Consider the following 19,341-nt stretch of genomic DNA (forward strand, 5'->3'; position numbering starts at 1 on the left):
TGCCTTCTGGCACTCCATTCTTAATGAATATTATACTTTCAATCCTCGAAAACAGACGGCTGCATACTCGGCCGGTGATATCACCCTTGGTTTGACTGGACTCTCCATCCGATGTCGATGTTTGATGTTTGGAGCAGGAATTCGTTCTGTCCAGGTCTCCGACTAAGGCACTCGAGGTTCACACTGCCTCAGCACGACCCTTGCCCCACTGAGCGGCAATAACCCAAAATCTCGGTGAGGCCTCTTTGAACCAAACCGTCTTTATTACGGAGTATATTTGCCTGCCTATGCCACTCCCGCGGCAGATGTATATTTCGGGAATCGTTTCCTCCTCTGCAGTTGGGTCGAGCTTTGCCGGCTGGTATATTCAAAAGGCTCTAGTACATACAATATTGATTCTCGTTGGCAAATGAGGCTTGCAGGCGCGGCCCACGTGTGCTGGAACACCGATTGATTCATCAACACTGCCGAGTGCTACTTCACAAGTACCCGCCATCTCCTATTTCTATATTTCAATCATCCCCATCATGGGCATTCAAAATGAAATTGCGACCATGTTTGGTAAGCAGTGGGAATGGCTGCCCGGCTCACACAAGTATAGCCCGCTGCCCGTGGCAGCACAAAGTCGCTCTACACCACCACCAGCGCATAGCAACACCTGGACTGAACAAGGGCGCAGACACGCGCTTATGAAACTTGCCATGGTCGGTGTTCTTGTTGTCGTGGCGCTTTTCTCGGTCGCCAGTATTGCGTTAGTACATGCCATACCGCAAACTGTAGTTGAAGCATCGAAATACTGACTCATCAGACAGACAATCCCCAGCGGGATCCTGCGACACTGCCTTGAGCGGGTTTACGTGCTTGCCTGAGATATCTCACTCTTGGGGTCAATACTCCCCATTTTACTCAGTCAACTCCGATATCAGCCGAGCCACCCCAAAGGGATGCGAGGTCACTTTCGCCCAGATACTCTCGCGGCATGGGGCACGCGATCCCACGGCAGGTAAAACTGCCATTTACAACGGTTTGGTTCAGCGCATCCACGATACAGTTGCAGACTATGGGAAAGGTTATGAGTTCATCAGGGCTTACAACTACACCTTGGGCGCTGACGAGCTGTCCCCTTTCGGCCAGCAGGAGATGGTGAATTCGGGCATCAAATTCTACAAGCGATACCAACATCTGACCAAGCAGGCGGTGCCGTTCGTGAGATCTTCTGGGCAAAGCCGAGTCGTCGAATCGGCACAGAATTGGACCCTAGGCTTCCACCAGTCGCGCCTCGAGGACAAACTCGCGAAAAAGCCTGACACGTTCCCATACGCCATGCTCATCATCCCCGAAGACGAAGGATTCAACAACACACTGAGCCATGCGAACTGCAAAGCCTTTGAAGATGGGCCTGCCTCGACCGTAAAGGACGTGGCGCAGGATACTTGGCTCCATATATTCGGACCCAACATTACAGCAAAACTCAATCAGAATCTGCCAGGTGCAAATTTTAGTCTGGAAGACACAATCTACATGATGGATTTGTGTCCGTTCAATACAGTCGCCGATGTCAATGGGAGAATATCTCCTTTCTGTGGTATTTTCACTCGTGATGAGTGGAACGGTTACGATTACTTCCAATCTTTGGGCAAGTGGTACGGTTACGGAAACGGCAATCCTTTGGGCGCCACCCAAGGAGTCGGCTTCGTCAACGAGCTCATTTCTCGCTTGACAGGAAAGGCCGTGGTGGACCAAACGACTACAAACTCGACACTGGACGGCTCTCCCGACACGTTCCCCCTGGACCGGCCGCTGTACGCCGACTTCAGCCATGACAATGACATGCAGGGAGTTTTCGCTGCGTTGGGCCTCTACAATGCCACCGAGCCCCTCTCAAATACCACAAAGGCATCCCCAAGGGACTTAAAGGGGTTCTCGTCAAGCTGGACGGTACCCTTCGCCGCCAGGATGTACGTGGAGAAGATGACTTGTGCTGATGCAGCCAACGAGGAGCTCGTGAGGGTCTTGGTGAACGATAGAGTGATTCCCCTTCAAAACTGCGATGCAGACGACCTTGGGCGCTGTAGGCTGAGCCGGTTTGTAGAGAGCCTCAGCTTTGCCAGGGCTGGTGGTAATTGGGGCCAATGTTTTGCTTAGGGCACACATGCGAGCCACGTACATCACATGTTGGTGGCCGTTTGGATGTTTGTTGTATTTTTGAGGCCTCACAGTATATATGTTGATTTACAAGTAGCAAGCTCGTGTCTGTTAAGTCTGAGATTTTGATTCGCTGTCTGGCCCAAGACACGGCACAGTGATGGTGTGAGGAGGACAGGCCCGACGTCACTCAACGGTTGGCACCTGCGGCACTCCGCAGTCCACTAAGGTAAGAATTAAGAATCCCCGAGGGCAGTGCTGGGTGCGTGCAGAAACAAAACCCACCGGGGGTGTTTTAGTGGGCTTGGACCATCTACAGGGGGGGTAGCTTACTCACTGGCTGCTGGAGTCGCTGTGGGGATACCTTATCCCCTCTGATCGTTCTGCAAGTGCTCGCGCTCCGTGACGCAAAATGGGCTTTTTAGTGCAAGGAATGGCGGTACCTAAGCTACTGTTCTATTGTTGGCGCCACCCATCAGTCGCCAAGGAAACCTCTTTCTCCCTCTCTCGGATCAATCATGGTACTGCTTCAATCACTAGGCACGGCATGCTGATCAGCCTCGTACGTTAATCGTATTGCAACCCTACCCGACAAGAGATTGCGTACCACTTGCGACACTTCCTACTATTATTCTTTGGATCGCGATAGTCGCCCCCGCGAGAGCGTGAAAGAAAGCAGATTCTGGCCCTCTTGCTGCTGAAGGTCATTTCTGATTGAGCAGAGCACCATCGCTTACGCCGACCTTGTTGTTTCTTGTGTTGGCCGTAGGCCGTACTGACAGAGATGAACGGCGTCGGGATTTTCTTCCTTGTCCTCTTCCTGGCACTCGTAATAGCTGGCATAGGATGGGTCGTCTTCACACAGCTAAGAGCGCGACGATTAGGTGTAAGTGCATTTCCCCCTTGATTGGCCTCATTCCCGTCCGCCGTTCAGCCACGCTGCCTTTCGCGGCGCGAAAACTCGCGACGCTGTATTGGTCAATCCGTGCGATCCGCCGGAGATCGATTGTGCTCTCTTTTGTTCTGTCCGCGCTATACAACCTCGTTGGCCATGGAAACCCGAAGACTAATCAAAGTAAACACCAATTGCAGCTCCCCGCTCCTACGATATCCTCGTATAACCCCTTCGCGCGATCCGAGCCCTCCGCCTACGGAACACCTACTCCGGCTCCTGGGGGCATCCGCGGATGGTTCAACGATAAGCTGCGCGGCCGTGGGAACAACCGCTCAGCCGGCGGCGCATACGAGCAGCCCGGGGGCCGCGGTCGCGGCTTTGGGCCTTTGGACCCGGACGAGGCCTGGGACACCCGCGTGGGCCACGAAGCCGACACCTACGGCCCCGGTGGCTACTACGAGGAGCAGGAACTTGGCCTCCGCAACGATCCGTACTCGGGCAGCGGGTACAACATGAACCTGGCCACCACCCCAGGCGCGGCCGCGCCGGACAACAACAACGCCGGACACCACGCGAACGATTACCGGGGTCGCTCGCGAGACCGAGATAGCCTCGGTGTACCTGGCCGAAGCGCCGCGAACCCGTTTGATGACGATGCGGCGGAACCGAGCAACATGAGCATGCGCGGCGTGAGCCCGAGACCCATTGACACGGGCGTTTCAGCAGCGAAAGCTGCCGGTGGTGGCAAGAATGACAGCCCGACGGAGCGGCGGTCGGTGTTCAGGGAGAACGTTTGATGTGGTTCTGTGCCAGTCAAACAGGCAGGAATGACGGCGGCGGTTTATGAGGCGATGAACCATGTCCGCCAATCAAGATCTATTATACGGAAACACCCCAGGATGGCAACCGCAAATTACGGGAGTTTTTGGATGGCTCATAGGAGTTATATGGCGTTCTGTACTGTACATTCCTACGATGGTGCTCATGTGACGTGCGATTGTAATGATCTTATCAAGACCAGGCGAATACCAAACCACAATAATACGACTCAAGCGGATTGATGGAAATCTGCCTTGCCAGTAACATGGTGAGATGCAGCTGTCCAAAACGGGTTGGAAATGTTCATAGAAGTAAACCCTTGATCACACTCGCCTGCTGCTGTATTAAATCGCCTTTGTGCATTATCATTATCGCTACTGTACGAATCCTCTTTCTCCTTTGCACGAACTAACCTAAAACCTAGGAGACTACGGTGTACGCAATCGAGTTCGTAATCCCGAGGCTTGCGTCGGTCTCGCGCTCGTACTGGGCCGGCGTCGTCGCGCCGCCCCTATACACCTCGCCGAACCAGTAGCGGCCTCCAGTGCTTCCTGAGTTGATACCTAGATAAGTGGGCGACATGTTAACGAGCAATTTTCTATCATGCCTGTACCACTGGCTGGGCATCCCCCCTTCCCCAACAGTTATAGTTCTCTCTGGTCCCTAACGTCAAGCCAATGCAGCCTCTGGGTAAGGTGACTTATATAAGCAAACAAATAAGACTTACCGGAATAAGAAATGCAGGACGTGCAGTCCCGGTAGCTTTGGCACTGCGCCAAGATGTACGCGGCCCAGCTCTCGGCTGACGCGTACTCGGCCGTCTCAGCGTTGTACGCGGCGATGATGTTGCGCGGGTACAGGGTCGAGCCGGCCATCCAGTTGGCCGGGGCCGGCAGGCTCACGCGGGCAAAGCTGGTTGCGCGTGAGTCCAGTCCGGGAACGGCGACGTCCACGGGCAGGGCCGCGGCCGTAGCAGCTAGGAAGAGAGCGGGTAGGAGAGAGAGCTGCATTATGGGGATCGAGAAGACGACGACGGAGAAGGATCTATGTGTGGTTAGGTGCAGAGTTGGTATTGATACTCTTGGTAGTTGTGCGGTGGTGTTGGAGTCGTTATTGGAGAAAGGGGAAAGGAACAGCGCATGAGACGGGGGCTGGTATAAACACTTATACCATTGCTACTATCTTCTGACCTGGCCCGTCGGTTTATCTGACCCCCTCCGATCGAATGCTTTTTGCTGTTGTCAATAGACATTCATTCACATGCCCGCTGTTGCAACCCTCGCCTGGCCCCCCAGTCTGCCGTCGTGATGGGTGTGGATCCACGCACTCAATCAAGCATGGAGCCTCCGTGCCTGCAGGCAATTGCCGTAAGCAGAAGGTGAGGGAGGCATCACCCCGATTGCTTATCGGGTATCTACGATCTCTTGTCGGGATAAGCATGTAAGTGCCAACCAGCATGGATGGACATTGCCGCGTACGGACTTGTGTGTATGTCTGTGTGTCTGCCTTGGATATTGGTCGTCAATGCGTTTGACAGCGATATGGGCAGGTTCGGCCAGGAAGAAAGTCATTCAAACGAACGATAGTGAACTGTTCGCACGAGTCAGAGCGACGGTTGGTGGAACTTTTACCTCCTGACCGGAGAAACTGTTGGCTGCTCGTTCGTGATCCCTTCCACTGCCTCTTGCTTGAGTATAAGGCCATCGTAAGCTTGAAGCGATAGAGTAATGCATTTTTGCAACTCATAGCACAGCGCGCTGCGGCGAGGAGCATGATGAGAACCTAATAGACGGCCACATATCAGTAAACATGTCAATCTGGCCGATTGCTACTGTTGCCAATGCCGGGTGTCGGTATTTCCACATGTCACCTGGCATTGCATAATAAAGATGATCCTAGTTTTGGCTATATCCAAAAATCAGTGATTTCCGATGCTGGAGTCTCCTACTGATGGCACATGCCCGTGACAAGTGCAGATATAATGTGAATCAAGGTGGTCTGCGAGTCTCTGCATTCCTGAAAAGTCACCATTGTGCATCACGATCGGTAATCAGGTAAGAATATATACGAGAGGAAAAGGGCGTTTATATGCAACCCTACATCTGGGACCTATAGATCATAATTACTGGGCACGAGATATCCCGTCCATGTATTATGGGAAATTGGCAATTGCCCGAATCGTTCGTCTCGTATTTGGACGAAGAACCCTGATGAGCGGCAGCTCGACTGGCTAGACAAATGTACATAAGTCGCAAGAGACTGCTGCTAAATTTAGTTGCATAGCTAGCTGATCTAGACTATCAAGTCGTCTGATTGATTGCATTTAGCGTTGGGATGACGGGGATTATTAAGAACACCAATCCCGAGATTTCGCGGCGCCGGGCTACCCGGATACGCCGGAATGCGGGAGCACAATACATCGACTGCTTACAAAGCTTTCATACTTCGAACACCTGATTACTTACAGAGTCTCTGCCGCGGCTCGGGTAGGCCGGGTAACTCGTATTATCCTCTGCGACTCATTGCAGCCTGACCGGGTTGAGATTTCAGTTGCTCTTCTATTCCGAGTTTGATGGTAGAGTATAGACCCTTGAGAACAACTCCCAGGCAACGGAAATCAAGACATCATACGCGTCGGCTCGAATCTATCCCAACTCGCTAAGAAGTATACATGCTTCATAAACCAAAACATTCTATGGGTCTGGCGATGTTCCCAATGTCCGTGGCTCTTCGTGTACGACGACCCATCTATCTATTGACCCAAACTCCACGCCAAAATACACAATGATCGCAAGAACGCTCAATCTATCTGGTTATTGCATTATACAGTCTCGATGCGCTTTAGTATGGTATCGACGTTACTATCGCTTCCGCTGCCCTCTGCGCCTCCCATCCACCGACGCATGGACTCCAAGGCATGTCCATATTCGATGTGGACGCTCTTCTTGGGCCACATGGGCGGCGGCTTGTCCCATGCGTGCTTGGCGCCTTCCACCACGCGTACGTTGATCTCCTTGTCGGCATCCCGGAGACGGTCGGCAAAGGTATGACCCTCGGCCAATAACATGTCGTACTCGCAAATACATAGATGCAGAGGAGGGAGATCTGCCAGGATTTCATCCGACATAAGGCCTGGTGACAGACGCGGGTCATCCCTGTCCTCCTTCGGCAGTTTCGGATACAGGTAGGAAGCGTCGAAAAGGTCCGTCATATTCTTGGGTAGGGTAAGATCGGGCTTGACGCACGATGTACGCTTCTGGGGCCGGCTGATGGTATAATCCAACAGGGGGTAGAACAAGCAGAAGCCGGCAATCTTGGGCGGCTTTGCATAGGCCAGCTCATACCCCCATCGGAGGGGTGTCTGCAGAAGCACCCAGGAAGCCAACGACAGGCTTCCCCCGGCGGAGAAGCCCGAAATGAACACACGATCAGGATCAATACCAAATTCTTCAGCCCGGGATGTGATTTGTATAATTGCATCTGCACAATCCTCGACGGGCGTCGGGAAAGGAAACTCGGGCGCGAGACGGTAGTTGACCGAGAATACAACGGCCTCTATACCCTTCATAGCCGCGCCGGCCCAATACGCATCATCAGTACCCTGGCCAACTACAAAGCCTCCGCCGTGGAAGTTTATGATGGCAGGACGGTTTGTCTTGGCGAGTGTTAAGCGGTTTTTGGCGGTTTCTTGATCTGAGGATTTTGGCTCCCATATCTCGACTTTGATCTTGTCCTTGCCCCTGAACTTGCCCAGGTTCGAGTCTAACCAGATGATTGCTGTAGGTGCTAGAGCCGAGAAGTTCATTAGACTGAAGCCTAAGTGAGCAGCCTGGCGGAGTGCGTAGGCACGGGCCGATAAAAGCCAGCGAGAGCCTTGCTCCAGAGGGTTGATGTAGTCATCATCTCCGTTGTCTGTTTCCGTTTCCGTATCATTCGGGCTGGGCGCTTTGGATCTATTGTTTTTGTTGTTTCGGATACTCAGGAGCGACGTCGAGCGCTTCATGGCGTCGGTCGACCGCTTGAGAGAGCTGCGACTGGCGGTTCGGCGAAGACCTTTAGAAGAAAACCAGGAGGTGGAGTGGCTAGTTGGCGCCGCCGGACGCTTAGGGACTTCGAGGTTGGCCATGGTCTTTTTGGTAGGTAAAGAATGATATGGGAACGGCAGTCGACCATCTGTTTCAAAACAGAGAGACTATAGCGATCCTTTGGTAGGCAATGGACTTCAGCAGTGAATGGACTTTTGGCGGTGCTGAACTGCGACGGAACGAGTGTGGAAATCCGGTTACCGGTAGAAGGGGACCGTACGTTGGGGTATGATGTCAACAGCGACAGGAACGGGGTGGGGTTCAGGCCATGTAGCGGGAGATGGCCGTGGGACGATCGGGGTTTGTTAGCAAACCATCGCTAGAGTCTTCTCTAATCTTCTCGTGTACTAGTAGGTAGTGGGCAGGCTGGTGCCTAGGTTGCAGCCAAGCCAACAGGCTGGTTCAGTACGTAGTTCTGGCGACTGGTTCAGGCACAAGGCGATCTGGCAAGGGAGCGGGCGGCCGGCGGACAGTACTGGACAGGATCTGAATCAAGCAATATTTGGCTGGGGGGCCACTGACGTCAGGCCACAAAACCACGCACTGGGCGACTCAAGTAGGTGGCAGGTTCCTGGCCCAATCACCCCACAGCCGGGGGACGAATTGGAAGCAGATCGCTTGGCTCTTGGCAGGTCTGCATGCGACGGCAAGGGTCATGGCAACGCGGACATTCAAGCATTGAGGCGTCTGGGCGCCCTGTCAGCTTGTCAGATTGTCGGCCGTCATTTTCTGGCCAGGGGTGTGGCCGAATGGACTGTTTTCTTTCTTTGTTTTCCGATGCGAGCCAGCCCAGCAGCCAGCCAGCGGAGCCAGCGAGCCAGCATGGAGCGAAACGTCCGGTGGATGCTCGATTTTATTACTGAATCCTCATAAGCCCTTACTGGAGTTGTACACTTGTACATGCCAAATGCGGGTCGTGTCACAGTTATCTGATGTCTTAACGTCTAGCCAGATGACGATGACGTACAGAATCTCGATGTAAATGTAATCCCGCTCTCCCGGCTTCCATGCACAAACAAACCGACCAAATCCAGTCGGGAACTTTGTACGCCTGGGCGGCTCGCCGGCTTGTTGGGACGCTTTTCGATCCCGCTCAAAAAGTGTGCCCTTCCCATCCCCCCTCTCGCCTCCTCGCTTCCTTCAGCTGCCTCGGTCTCGGTCTTGACGGACACTGCTACTGCACTGCCTGACTCATCTTTTATCATTGTAAACATCGCCCCCTCTCCCTATAACCAAGCAGCTGCCCATCCTTTTCGGATATTTTATTTTTGTCATCCAAGCCAACACCAAGACACATTCTGTGCTGGCGACCTTTTACACTTGCACGGGACTCTTCTTAGAGGACTCATCTGGTACACCCTACCTAATTCGCCGCCATGCATACATTATCGTCGGTCCCCAACCCGCTGGCTCGGATCACGCAGTCGGTGACGACTCGCCTTCGGTCTAGCAGCAGCCCCAAGAGCCCCAAGAGCCTCCACAGCTCCCAGAGCTCCCAGTCTTCCAACATTGCCAAGGAAGATGCCTCTTCCGAAGGGAAGGGCTCCCGCCGCAGCGAGGACAGGCGAAACAGCAAGCTGTCCAAAGACGAGCGCATCCACCACGAACGTGAAAGCATAGATTCGCGTCGGAAGAAGGAGTTCGCTCAAGCTCTGGTCGAGGACGAACCCGAAGTCCGCGCCCGCTACGGCGAGCTCGACCAGCTGGCAGAGTTCTCTACAATAGAGGAGATCTCGGAATTACCTGCTGGCACCGATGTTGCCTTCCGAGCCAGAATCTTCACCCAGCGTCGCGTCTCTGCCCATCTCGATTTCGTCCTATTCCGTGACCAGACGCACTCGATCCAAGGCGTCTTGACCGACGTCGAGGGAAGCCGGCACATGGTCCGCTGGGTTCAAAGACTGCACCCGGAATCTCTGGTCCACGTCAAGGGAAAATTGAAGGAACCTCACGGCGCTGTGCGTTCTGCGACACATTCTAACGTGGAGGTCGATATTCACTCGATCCACCTCGTCAATCCAGCAACCAACCTGCCTGGTTGGGACAACTACGAGCCCTCCGACTCCCTGCACACACGTTTGCTGTCGAGAGTTTTGGATCTGCGTCATCCGTCCAACCATGCCATTTTCAAGATCCGCTCAATGATCACGCGCACGTTCCGAGAGACGTTAGACCAGAGCGGCTTCCTCGAAAATTCAGACGCCGAAGTTACAACCAGCTGCCACCGAAAGCGGAGCGTCGGTCTTCAAGGTGAACTACTTTGGACGTACAGCATTCTTGGCCCAGAGTCCCCAATTGGCCAAGCAAATGGCCATCTCAGCCGATATGAACAAAGTGTTCGAAGTATGCAAACCCCAAATCATGATGTCCTTCGTTCGTCTGCTAACCTTTATTTCAGGTCGGTCCCGTGTTCCGCGCAGAGAACTCCAATACTCACCGGCATTTGACAGAATACACTGGATTGGATATTGAGATGGCACTTCACCAGGACTACCACGAGATGATGATGGTAGTCGATAAGACCCTGAAAGCCATGATCAAGGCTGCTCAAGCTATGCCCGAGATTGAAGTGGTCCGGAAACGGTGGCCAAGCGAGGACGCCATCGTCCTAGAAGAAACCCCCGTGCTTCATTTCCTCGAAGGAATTGAAATGCTGCGAGCTGACGGAAGAGAGGTCGACGTTGAAGATCTCTCAACACGTGATGAGATTCGTCTTGGAGAGCTAGTAAAGGAGAAATATGGCTCTGATCTCTACATTCTCGATAAGTTCCCCGCCAACGCTCGCCCTTTCTACACCCACCGGGACGACAACAACCCTGAATTCACCAACTCCTTCGACATCTTCTTGCGTGGTCAAGAAATTTGCACTGGAGGTCAAAGAATTCATGACGCCAAGTTGCTCCGGGAAAGTATGGCAAAAGCCAAGATCCGAGAAGACGACATGACTGAGTATCTGAGCGCATTCGATCTGGGAGCCCCTCCACATGCTGGCGCCGGTCTTGGTTTGGAGCGTGTCGTATTCCTCCTACTCGCTCTTGGGGACGTGAGAAATGCCACCATGTTCCACAGGGACCCCAGGTCTCTCCCCGAGAAGCCGCCAACTCTCCCACACCCAGAGGCTGATACTACGAAGCATTGGACATTCGACGAGGCACCGCCGATCGAAAAGCTCATCGCAAACTACGGTGATGCATCAAACACATCCTGGCTGGATGATCGTTTCGAGATCTGGCGCCATCCGAACGGTGCTGCCATTGGTTGGGCCAAGCAAGACCGCTTTGCTATGGTTGTCGGAGACCCTCTATGCGACCAACAGCAATACGCCGATGTTACTTCATCGTTCATAAAGTATGTGACTCACGAATTGAAGCTGACACCAGTATGGATGCTGGTGTCGGAGACTGTGCAGCATATTCTTGCCCAGAACCAAAAGTGGCGGACTCTTAGCTGCACAGAGGAGCAGCGTGTCGATTCGAACAACCACCACCAACCGGAGAACTACAAGCAAAACCTTCGCCGCGTGGAGCGTGAGGGTATTGAAATCGACGAGGTCACACCGGACGATGACTTTATGAAGCGTGCGGACAAGGCTATCAGTGCTTGGAAGGCTTCGCGCAGCGAGAAAGGCAAGCAGGTGCATTTAACGGAAATCAGACCTTGGGTCGATCAGGAGCACCGACGGTACTTCACGGCCGAGAAGGACGGCGAGGTTCAGTGCATGGTCGTCCTTGCGCAACTGGCCCCTCGTCACGGCTGGCAGGTGAAGTGGGCTATGGATTTCCCTGGTTCTGCTAGTGGCACCATCGAGGTGTTGATCGAGAAGGCGCTCAACTCGGTCTCGGGCCCTGTCACGTTCGGTGCTGGTGTGTCCGAAAAGTTGACTCCTGGCGCCAGGCTTTCCGGCGTTCGAGCCAAATTCCTCGCCAACAGCTACGAGCTCATCGTCAAGAGTTTGCGCCTTGGAAACAAAGCATCCTTCCGCGAGAAGTTTGGAGTGGTTGGCGAGTCAGTCTACATTTGCTACCCTCGCAGCGGCGTCGGTGTTCAAGATCTGAAGGAGATTGTCAAGTTCTTCGAAGACTAAGATTTCCTTCTACCTTCTGTGATGATCAAAAGGTGCATCACAGGTGTGCGTCTGTTTCAAAATCTAGAGAGATTTGGTTTACATATACCCCCTTTTCCTCTCAGAATTCCCCTTTGTTTTGGAGCGCTGCAGCAATTGCATTTACATTGTTTGTTTCGTTGTTGCGTAAAATGGAAGCCCGCCGCGCTGGTCGACGGAATTCATATTGGGTCACGATGTAGATGTTACTACACATAACGATTCCTTTTTGGAAGTTGACGAATTGGACAGAGCGGCTTTGTTTCCCGGATGAATGATACTCGTTCCCGGTCTACCTTCTCAGGCGATAGCAAGACTGGAAGGCAAGCATAATATATGAACTCCCTATGAGTACTGCGTCTTATGCACGTGTTGTCGTTAGTGCATGTGTGAATTTGACCTACTGTGGTTGACAATGATCTGAAATCGCATACCTAGCCAGGACAGGGAGTAGTTGTATTGCATGTTGGGCTGCCTGTGGCGGTCTTTGTGGCCATGCTCAAATCAAAGGTGATAGATATACAGGAAGCAAGTGAGCCGTTCCGAAGCCATTCGCAGCGTCTTTCTCATGGTCATCAGTACAGAGGCTGGTGGAGACTGACACCCGATAGTCACACGGACGCTTCGGTTCCCCCGAGGAATCGACGGCACCCAGTATTATCGCCAAGTCAATTTAGAAGCGTCCGTAAATGATGGGAATCCGACAATGGCAGGGTCTTGAGGGACACGAATGGGATTGCAAATGTAGCCAGTTTAGCTAAATTAACAGCAGAATGGCATTTTCCTATTCTCCCTTCCCTATCGAACAAATCATCCCCAAAGTGTACAATATTCATCCCGCCGCTCTTGCCTTATCTCATACTCGTCTCTTCTTTATAGCATTTGTTTCGTGTGTTACTCTCTTATTCTGGCCATTATCAATACATAATCCCGCAAATTGTTTCAATTGATAGGTGAATGGTAAAATGAAAGCCATCCATTGAAGGAAGGCCCGAGCATTCAGAACCAGGTAAAACGGGGAGAGTGAGAGGAGAGATAAGAAGCAAGTGTTAAGTATCTCCCCAATAATTCACAAGGGATGTTTCTTTCTCTGAGGCAAACCGACGAAACTTGGATTTACAGCAGTACCGCCAGCGCAACGCCGAGGAAAGCACCGACTCCTACCATCTCGACACGGCCGGCGGCGGCGGTGGGGACAGCCAGGTAGGAGGACGTAGGCTTTGGGGGCGAGATAGGGGCACCGGTGCCGCCGTAGCCGTAGCTCGCCAGGGCCGAGGTGATGCCATAGGGCGCCGTGGGCGCCACCTTGGCGGCGGTGGTGGTGGGCACTTCGACCGGGTAGGTCATGACCGTGGTGCCCGTAGGGATGACGTCCGAGGTCACGTAGGTGCTGGAAGAGGGCTGTTTTGTTGTTTCTTGTTAGTTCGGCTCTCTTGGCATTTCGTTTCTTTCTTCCCGAGCCCGAGGGTGTGGGCAGCGAAGGAGTACTTACGCAGTTGGGGACGGCAGGCCCGCACTTGGTCACCGTCATCTGCGATGTCGCGTACAGTGTCGAGGTGGTGACGGCAACGGGGTATGTCATGACTGTCGTGCCTGTTGGGATGGAGCTGGTCGCTACGTAGGTGCTCGAGGCGGGCTGTGATTTTCGTCCGTTAGGCCAGGATCTCCCAGTCTCCCTTCCCCTTCTCCGGAGGAGAGGGATTAAAGGGAGAAACATAGGGCAAGAAACTTACGCAGTTGGCCACCGTGGGCGCGCACTTGGTCACGGTGTACAGAGACGTCGCGTACAAGGTTGAAGTAGAGGTGCCGACGGGGTAGCTGGCAGGAGTGGTCTGAGGTCCGCTGCCGCTGCTGACGGGGCACGTGGTGACGTAGATGTTGGTCGAGACAGTGGTGTAGGGTTGGGTTGCCGCCGGGCAGTCGTGGACGGTCGGCGCGCAGCTCGTGATGGTGTACGAGTGGACCTCGGTCACGGTCGACGTGGTCATGACCTGCGACGACGACGGAGATGCCGTGACGCTGGGGCTGGGGCCGCTGCTGGCGATGGAGGTGCTTAGGATGGGCACGGTAGTGCTGCTGCTGCTCGTGACGGGAACGACACCGCTGGACGACGACGGCACCGCCGCGGTGCTGGAGATAGGCGTAGTGACCGGGGTGGACGAGGAGGTCAGGATCTCGGTCTTGACGGACGAGGAGGCGGTCGCGGCGGGAACCGACGACGACGAGTGCGAGTAGGTGTAGGTGATGCAGGAGCAGGCCGAGGAGATAAGCTTGACGTCGTTTTCGCAGTTGGAGAACTCCTTGGGCACGCCGGCGGCATCGTTGTGGGGCGTTGTCAGAAAGTCCCAGCAGAAGCCCGGAGCCATGCCGATGTGGTCCTTGTCGATGAAGGCGCGGTAGCAGTTGTCTGTCTCGCAGTCCGGGTACTTCCAGCGGGTGTCGAGGCGGGCGGCGCTGGCCATGCCGCCGAGGGCGAGAGCGCCCAGACTCAGGGAGATTCCGTACATGATGATAATGATCAGATATACTATGGAAGATATGGGTGACTATGTAGCGAGCGGCTATAGCGCAGAGCTACGAATATGTGTGTTTTGGGAAACGAGTGACTTGGTATACAGCAGAAGCGTACTCAGGGGGAGGGGGAAAGAGGGACCTCAGGACGGAAGGGGGGAGAAGATATCGAGATCTTATAGAGAGATGTGTGTATGAAAGCCCAACGCTCGTTACCAAACCACCCACACACCACCGACTGTAGGTATGATCTGTCCGTCCAGCCCAACAACGAGGGACCGGGGGCGGCCGGGTGAGGCGTCGCCAACAACAGCATCCTTGCGGTCTGGATGAGCGTGCATATGGTCATATGCATGCACCACCCCCATTGATTCTGACTATGCATATATTGCCTGCTTCCCATTGGCCGAGTACCAATTCCGGGCAAGTCGTACAACCAGCCGCAGGAACAAGGAAATATTTGGGCCTTGCAGCAAGCGGCAGGCAGCGCGATTGGGCGGTGGCGTCCAACGAGGACTCGACAAACCACGGCGTGTGTGGGTGCACAAGAAAGAAATGTGTAGATTGCACGCTAGCCCCGTAGCCAGTCTTGTTCTTTTCGTCCATTATTGCATTTTTCCTTTTCTCGCGGCTGCAAGATGGGCGTCTGGGTTTGGGTGAACAGCATTCTACCGCCGTACCGCATTGATGACGAAGAACGGCCCCTGCTAAGGGGGCCAAGATAAAGAAAGGGGCGGCAGCTAGCCTCGAGACGTGAACGGCGCGACTATTTTTGGCAATAACTCGTGCCTGCCTCCTGCCTCCGCCAAGAACGAGTCTGAGTCTGTTGGGTCGGCTGGGCGTGGTGTGAAAGCTGATGACATCTCGTTCCCGCGACAAGGTTTGCACCCCAAGGGAAGAGACTTCCAATAGTAATGGCCCTTTTCTGTCCAGCCACCAAAGATCTCATATTTCGTTTTCGTGGTGGCGGCTCAATAATCACGTCGCGCCAACCCAACTGCATTGCTCCCGCCTGAAGTATCCTCGCCGTGCCACATAGGGGAATCGACCGTTTCACCACGCAGCTGCTTGCTTGGTATTGTAGCTCATCGACTATCTCATTACTATCAATATCATCATCGCGGCGCTATGCTAAGCTATGGGTACCAGCCAATACTCGTGAAGACTGACAAGCCACGTGGCTTTCGTCCTGCCGGAACGCCTTTCATCTCATCGTCGCTGGTATTCTTCGCAAAACCGTGTACGTCTATATCTTGTAAACCAAATCGCCGTCCGTGTACCTACGCAGAAAATAATGGTTAGCTTCTTCGTGTGTACAAAGGGGGACGGTGCATCAGAGAAGGGAGAATGAGAGCTCGAAACATACATCACCTGGTTGGCCTCATCCATACGCTTGAGAGCCTTGACAGCTTCGTCGCGGCCGAAGGCGCCGCCGTTCCTACTGCCCACGCGTCCGTTGACAGCCGTAATAACCTCTCCGACATCTGCGGAATCGTCATCAAACAGATCCGTGTTAAGGAGTTGTCCGAGAGTGCTGCGGAACGTCGCCAATCGCTCGGAGCTGATGGGTCCGTCAATGTTGAGAGAAGCCGCGCCCGACGCGAGGTCGGTGTCGTCTTGCGTGTTCTCTTGCGACTGCGATTCTAGCTGCGATGAGGGCACCGAAGACGCGAACGACGTCTGTGATTGCGTAGGTGCGGCGGCGCTCGAGGTACCAGGCGCAGCACGACGCGATCGTCGTGGTGTAGCATCGTAGATGTTTTCCTCGTCCTCCTCCTGGGGCGCAGGAGCCGGCGTGGAAGAACCACCGTTAGTACCGTTAGTAGCGGCACGCCGACCCTTTTGTTGATCTCGCGCAGACATCCGCGCCGACCGAGCGGCACTGGTACTTGTGCGGTTCGAGGTGCCCCGCATCGTGGTATCGTCGTCGTCGTCGTCGCTCTCTGAGCTGGAAGACTCAGACTCCACCGCCTGAGTGCGCCTGCGCTTCTTGCGGGAATCATCTTCCACGACCTCCTTAAACAGGGCGAACCTAAGAATGCCTTCAGCGGCCAGAGCATCTCGCTCTTCGACCCGGCTGGAAAGACGGGCCTTGGCGTGCGCGGTAGCCAGACGGATGATGGTCTCCAGCGAACGAACAGTCAGGGGCGATGTCCTTCGCTGGTTACCTTCCATCTCATCGTTTCGAAGACCAACGTAAACCTCGGCGATCCGCTCCGAAGCGACTTGAGTAAGGACGGGCTTTATTCTGTTCTTGGCATATTGGATGTACTTCTTCATGAACGGAATGCTGAGAACCTCATGGCGCTTGTTTGCGCCACGGCCAGTAGTGAGAGTGACGCCTGCATGGAGCATGGAATCAAACTTCTCGTAGACATCAGTAGGTCTCTGGGTATCGTTCTGGCTCTGCATTGCGACACCAAGAGACTGTGACGTATTCTCCCGCACCGGGGCGCCTTCATCGGTACCAGCTTGACGGTAGCGGTGCATACGTAGGACGTGCTCCGAGATCTGTCGATCTCTTGTATCCTCAATGTCGTCAGTAACAACGAAGAGCAAATCGAAACGCGACAGTAGGGAATCTGGCAGCGCAATGTTCTTGTGGGGATCCTTGTGAGGGTCGTATTGGCCGAAGATCGGGTTGGCAGCTGCAACAACACTGCATCGGGCATTCAAGGATGTGTGAATACCAGCCTTGGCAATGGTAACGGTCTGCTGTTCCATGACTTCGTGGATCGCCACTCTGTCGACATCGGACATCTTGTCGAACTCGTCGATGCAGACCACACCGCGATCTGCCATAACCATGGCTCCAGCTTCAAGTCTCCGCTCGCCTGTCTCCTTATCTGAGGTCACAGCAGCTGTAAGACCGACACCGGATGAACCGCGGCCGGTTGTGGCGATCGCCAGGGGCGCTGTGTTCAAGACGAAACGAAGAAGCTGGGACTTGGCTGTAGACGGATCACCAACCATGAGGATGTTGATGTCTCCTCTCAGATGGGTGCCGTTTTCTAGATTCTTCTCCATACCGCCTAGAAGCATGAGCAAAATGGCCTTCTTGATGTAGTCGTGGCCATAGATACTAGGTGCCAGGGACTGAGACAGGAGCTCGAAGAGGTTCTTCTTTTTCGCAATCTTGTTGATGTTGCGAATATCGGTGTCGGTAATGACGGCCGAAGCAAGACCGCCACCCGATTTGGAGGAGAGGTGAACGATGTTGTTGGCTAGCATGACGGTTTTGAACAAAGCACTGTTGTGGTTGGTGTTGCGGTTGCCAAGTGTCCGATAGATGCCAACCAGCTGGATTCGATCGCCAGGCTTCACCTTGTCGACGAGATCATCGTCGAGGATAACATCGACACCACGGGGCAGCTGACCGGCGGGGGCCCTCTCGGGCATCTCTTGGATAGAGATAGTCTGGTGATCTCTATAGGTGCAGAAACCATACTCGGTGAGGAGCGGGTTGCCCTCATCGTCTTGTTGGGGGTAGACGCTGGATGTTGTGACACCGGTAGTCATAGTCTGGTCCCGATATTCCCGGAAATGGAAAATGTTTTTTGTCTCGTTGTAATGTACACTCTTGACCACCTTGGGCCGGATCAGGGACGTTCTCGTGACGATGCCCTCGATCGAGACCATGTTGTTGAGATGGAAGGACGACAGAGTACGCGGGTTGCAGGCATGCAAGCCAAAGCTACCAGCGAAGGCACAATAGAATAGGACGTCTTGATCCGTCTGATCGGGGCGGGCCTGTGGTAAGGTCTTGACGATCTCCTTGAGGGCATGGTTGAAGGCGAGGGTATAATCGAAAGGATCGTTCAGTAGACCCTCGGCCATTTCTGGGTTGTGATCGCGGACAAGGTCGATATCGACGACTAATCTCCTCTGGTTCTTCTGGAGCATCGTAATGATGTCGGACCGGTAGCTTCTGGCATGCTGATCGTCTGTGTTTGGCCAGCACCATCAGCCTCTCAATCCTGTATAGACGTACCAGGGCTCAGGAGAAAGAGGGGGGACTCACTGGGATCCAGGAACTCCTCGGCCAAGCGAATGCGCTCCTTGGTCGCTTCATCGCGAAGCATTAAAGCGTCCATGGTGCCTCAATTCCCTCTACGGCGTTGGGGTCTATCGAGGTTTGGCGTTGTGAAGGGTGGTGGGCAAGTGTTGGTGATGTCGCTTCAGGTGCGGGACAGCGAAATCGCATAAAGCTGCAAAAAGGGTTAGGGACTTTCACAAATCAAATGGACGCGACGCGATTTTGGGGGGGGTTCTCGGGTCGCGTAAAGTACTTCTCTAATAGGTCTAGCGTCTTTTCAACAAGTCTTGTTTCTTGATTAGTTAGTGGGTTGGCTAGCGACAACAACAACAACATCAACACTTTCGATATGCTTGCTGCCAAGGCGAAACTTCTGGTCTCCCATCTAGTCGGGCGATGATGCCTTGCACTGTTCATCTGCTCTACGACGCCTCGTCAGCCTGCTTGTCCAGTTCCGAAGATGGCGTTTCAGACAAGATACCTCTACTGGCGAGGGGGAGTAACCGAGTATCAGTAGTTGCCCAAATAGTGCTTATTATACAATGCGTGTGCAGTTGGGCTTCTCACGTTACTCTCGCCCCGTGACAATGGACCGCAATATCTCCTCAGAACCTATAGCACGTCCCATTGAGACTCGGTGGAATGCACTTGAGCATCCATAAATCGTCGACTCTTCAAGCCTAGATAAGATGCCTTTCTCTCCCCGGGGATACCAATAACTCTATTGAATTTATAGGGTTTGGGAACA

At 53.8% G+C, this 19,341-nt stretch overlaps 7 protein-coding genes across 7 annotated transcripts; 3 read left to right on the plus strand and 4 right to left on the minus strand.

Annotated features, from left to right (window-relative positions):
• Positions 1-527: 527 nt before the first annotated feature.
• Positions 528-2,080, plus strand: PG998_003701 (phosphoglycerate mutase-like protein; the record flags this gene model as incomplete). Its single annotated transcript, XM_066870519.1, has 3 exons — positions 528-755; positions 943-2,028; positions 2,057-2,080. 3 exons carry the CDS (start codon positions 528-530, stop codon positions 2,078-2,080), a joined length of 1,338 nt encoding a protein of 445 aa, XP_066734269.1.
• An 849-nt stretch (positions 2,081-2,929) lies between these two features.
• PG998_003702 (uncharacterized protein) lies at positions 2,930-3,837 on the plus strand (the record flags this gene model as incomplete). The annotated part of the gene is made up of 2 exons (XM_066870520.1): positions 2,930-3,031; positions 3,238-3,837. 2 exons carry the CDS (start codon positions 2,930-2,932, stop codon positions 3,835-3,837), a joined length of 702 nt encoding a protein of 233 aa, XP_066734270.1.
• Positions 3,838-4,279: 442 nt separating this feature from the next.
• Positions 4,280-4,869, minus strand: PG998_003703 (uncharacterized protein; the record flags this gene model as incomplete). The annotated part of the gene is made up of 2 exons (XM_066870521.1): positions 4,280-4,422; positions 4,587-4,869. The coding sequence occupies 2 exons, from the start codon at positions 4,867-4,869 to the stop codon at positions 4,280-4,282; spliced, it is 426 nt and encodes a 141-aa protein (XP_066734271.1).
• A 1,811-nt stretch (positions 4,870-6,680) lies between these two features.
• PG998_003704 (uncharacterized protein) lies at positions 6,681-7,985 on the minus strand (the record flags this gene model as incomplete). Its single annotated transcript, XM_066870522.1, has 1 exon — positions 6,681-7,985. One exon carries the CDS (start codon positions 7,983-7,985, stop codon positions 6,681-6,683), a length of 1,305 nt encoding a protein of 434 aa, XP_066734272.1.
• Positions 7,986-9,320: 1,335 nt separating this feature from the next.
• On the plus strand, positions 9,321-12,028 carry PG998_003705 (uncharacterized protein; the record flags this gene model as incomplete). Its single annotated transcript, XM_066870523.1, has 3 exons — positions 9,321-10,194; positions 10,217-10,287; positions 10,343-12,028. The coding sequence occupies 3 exons, from the start codon at positions 9,321-9,323 to the stop codon at positions 12,026-12,028; spliced, it is 2,631 nt and encodes an 876-aa protein (XP_066734273.1).
• A 1,134-nt stretch (positions 12,029-13,162) lies between these two features.
• Positions 13,163-14,553, minus strand: PG998_003706 (uncharacterized protein; the record flags this gene model as incomplete). The annotated part of the gene is made up of 3 exons (XM_066870524.1): positions 13,163-13,447; positions 13,539-13,682; positions 13,780-14,553. 3 exons carry the CDS (start codon positions 14,551-14,553, stop codon positions 13,163-13,165), a joined length of 1,203 nt encoding a protein of 400 aa, XP_066734274.1.
• A 1,250-nt stretch (positions 14,554-15,803) lies between these two features.
• Positions 15,804-18,651, minus strand: PG998_003707 (MCM2/3/5 family-domain-containing protein; the record flags this gene model as incomplete). Its single annotated transcript, XM_066870525.1, has 3 exons — positions 15,804-15,837; positions 15,924-18,501; positions 18,579-18,651. 3 exons carry the CDS (start codon positions 18,649-18,651, stop codon positions 15,804-15,806), a joined length of 2,685 nt encoding a protein of 894 aa, XP_066734275.1.
• Between the last annotated feature and the right edge of the window lie 690 nt (positions 18,652-19,341).

Source organism: Apiospora kogelbergensis (genome assembly GCF_038363985.1).
Source record: "Apiospora kogelbergensis strain CBS 113332 chromosome Unknown utg000002l_segment0_segment0, whole genome shotgun sequence".
NCBI classification, from domain to species: domain Eukaryota; kingdom Fungi; phylum Ascomycota; class Sordariomycetes; order Amphisphaeriales; family Apiosporaceae; genus Apiospora; species Apiospora kogelbergensis.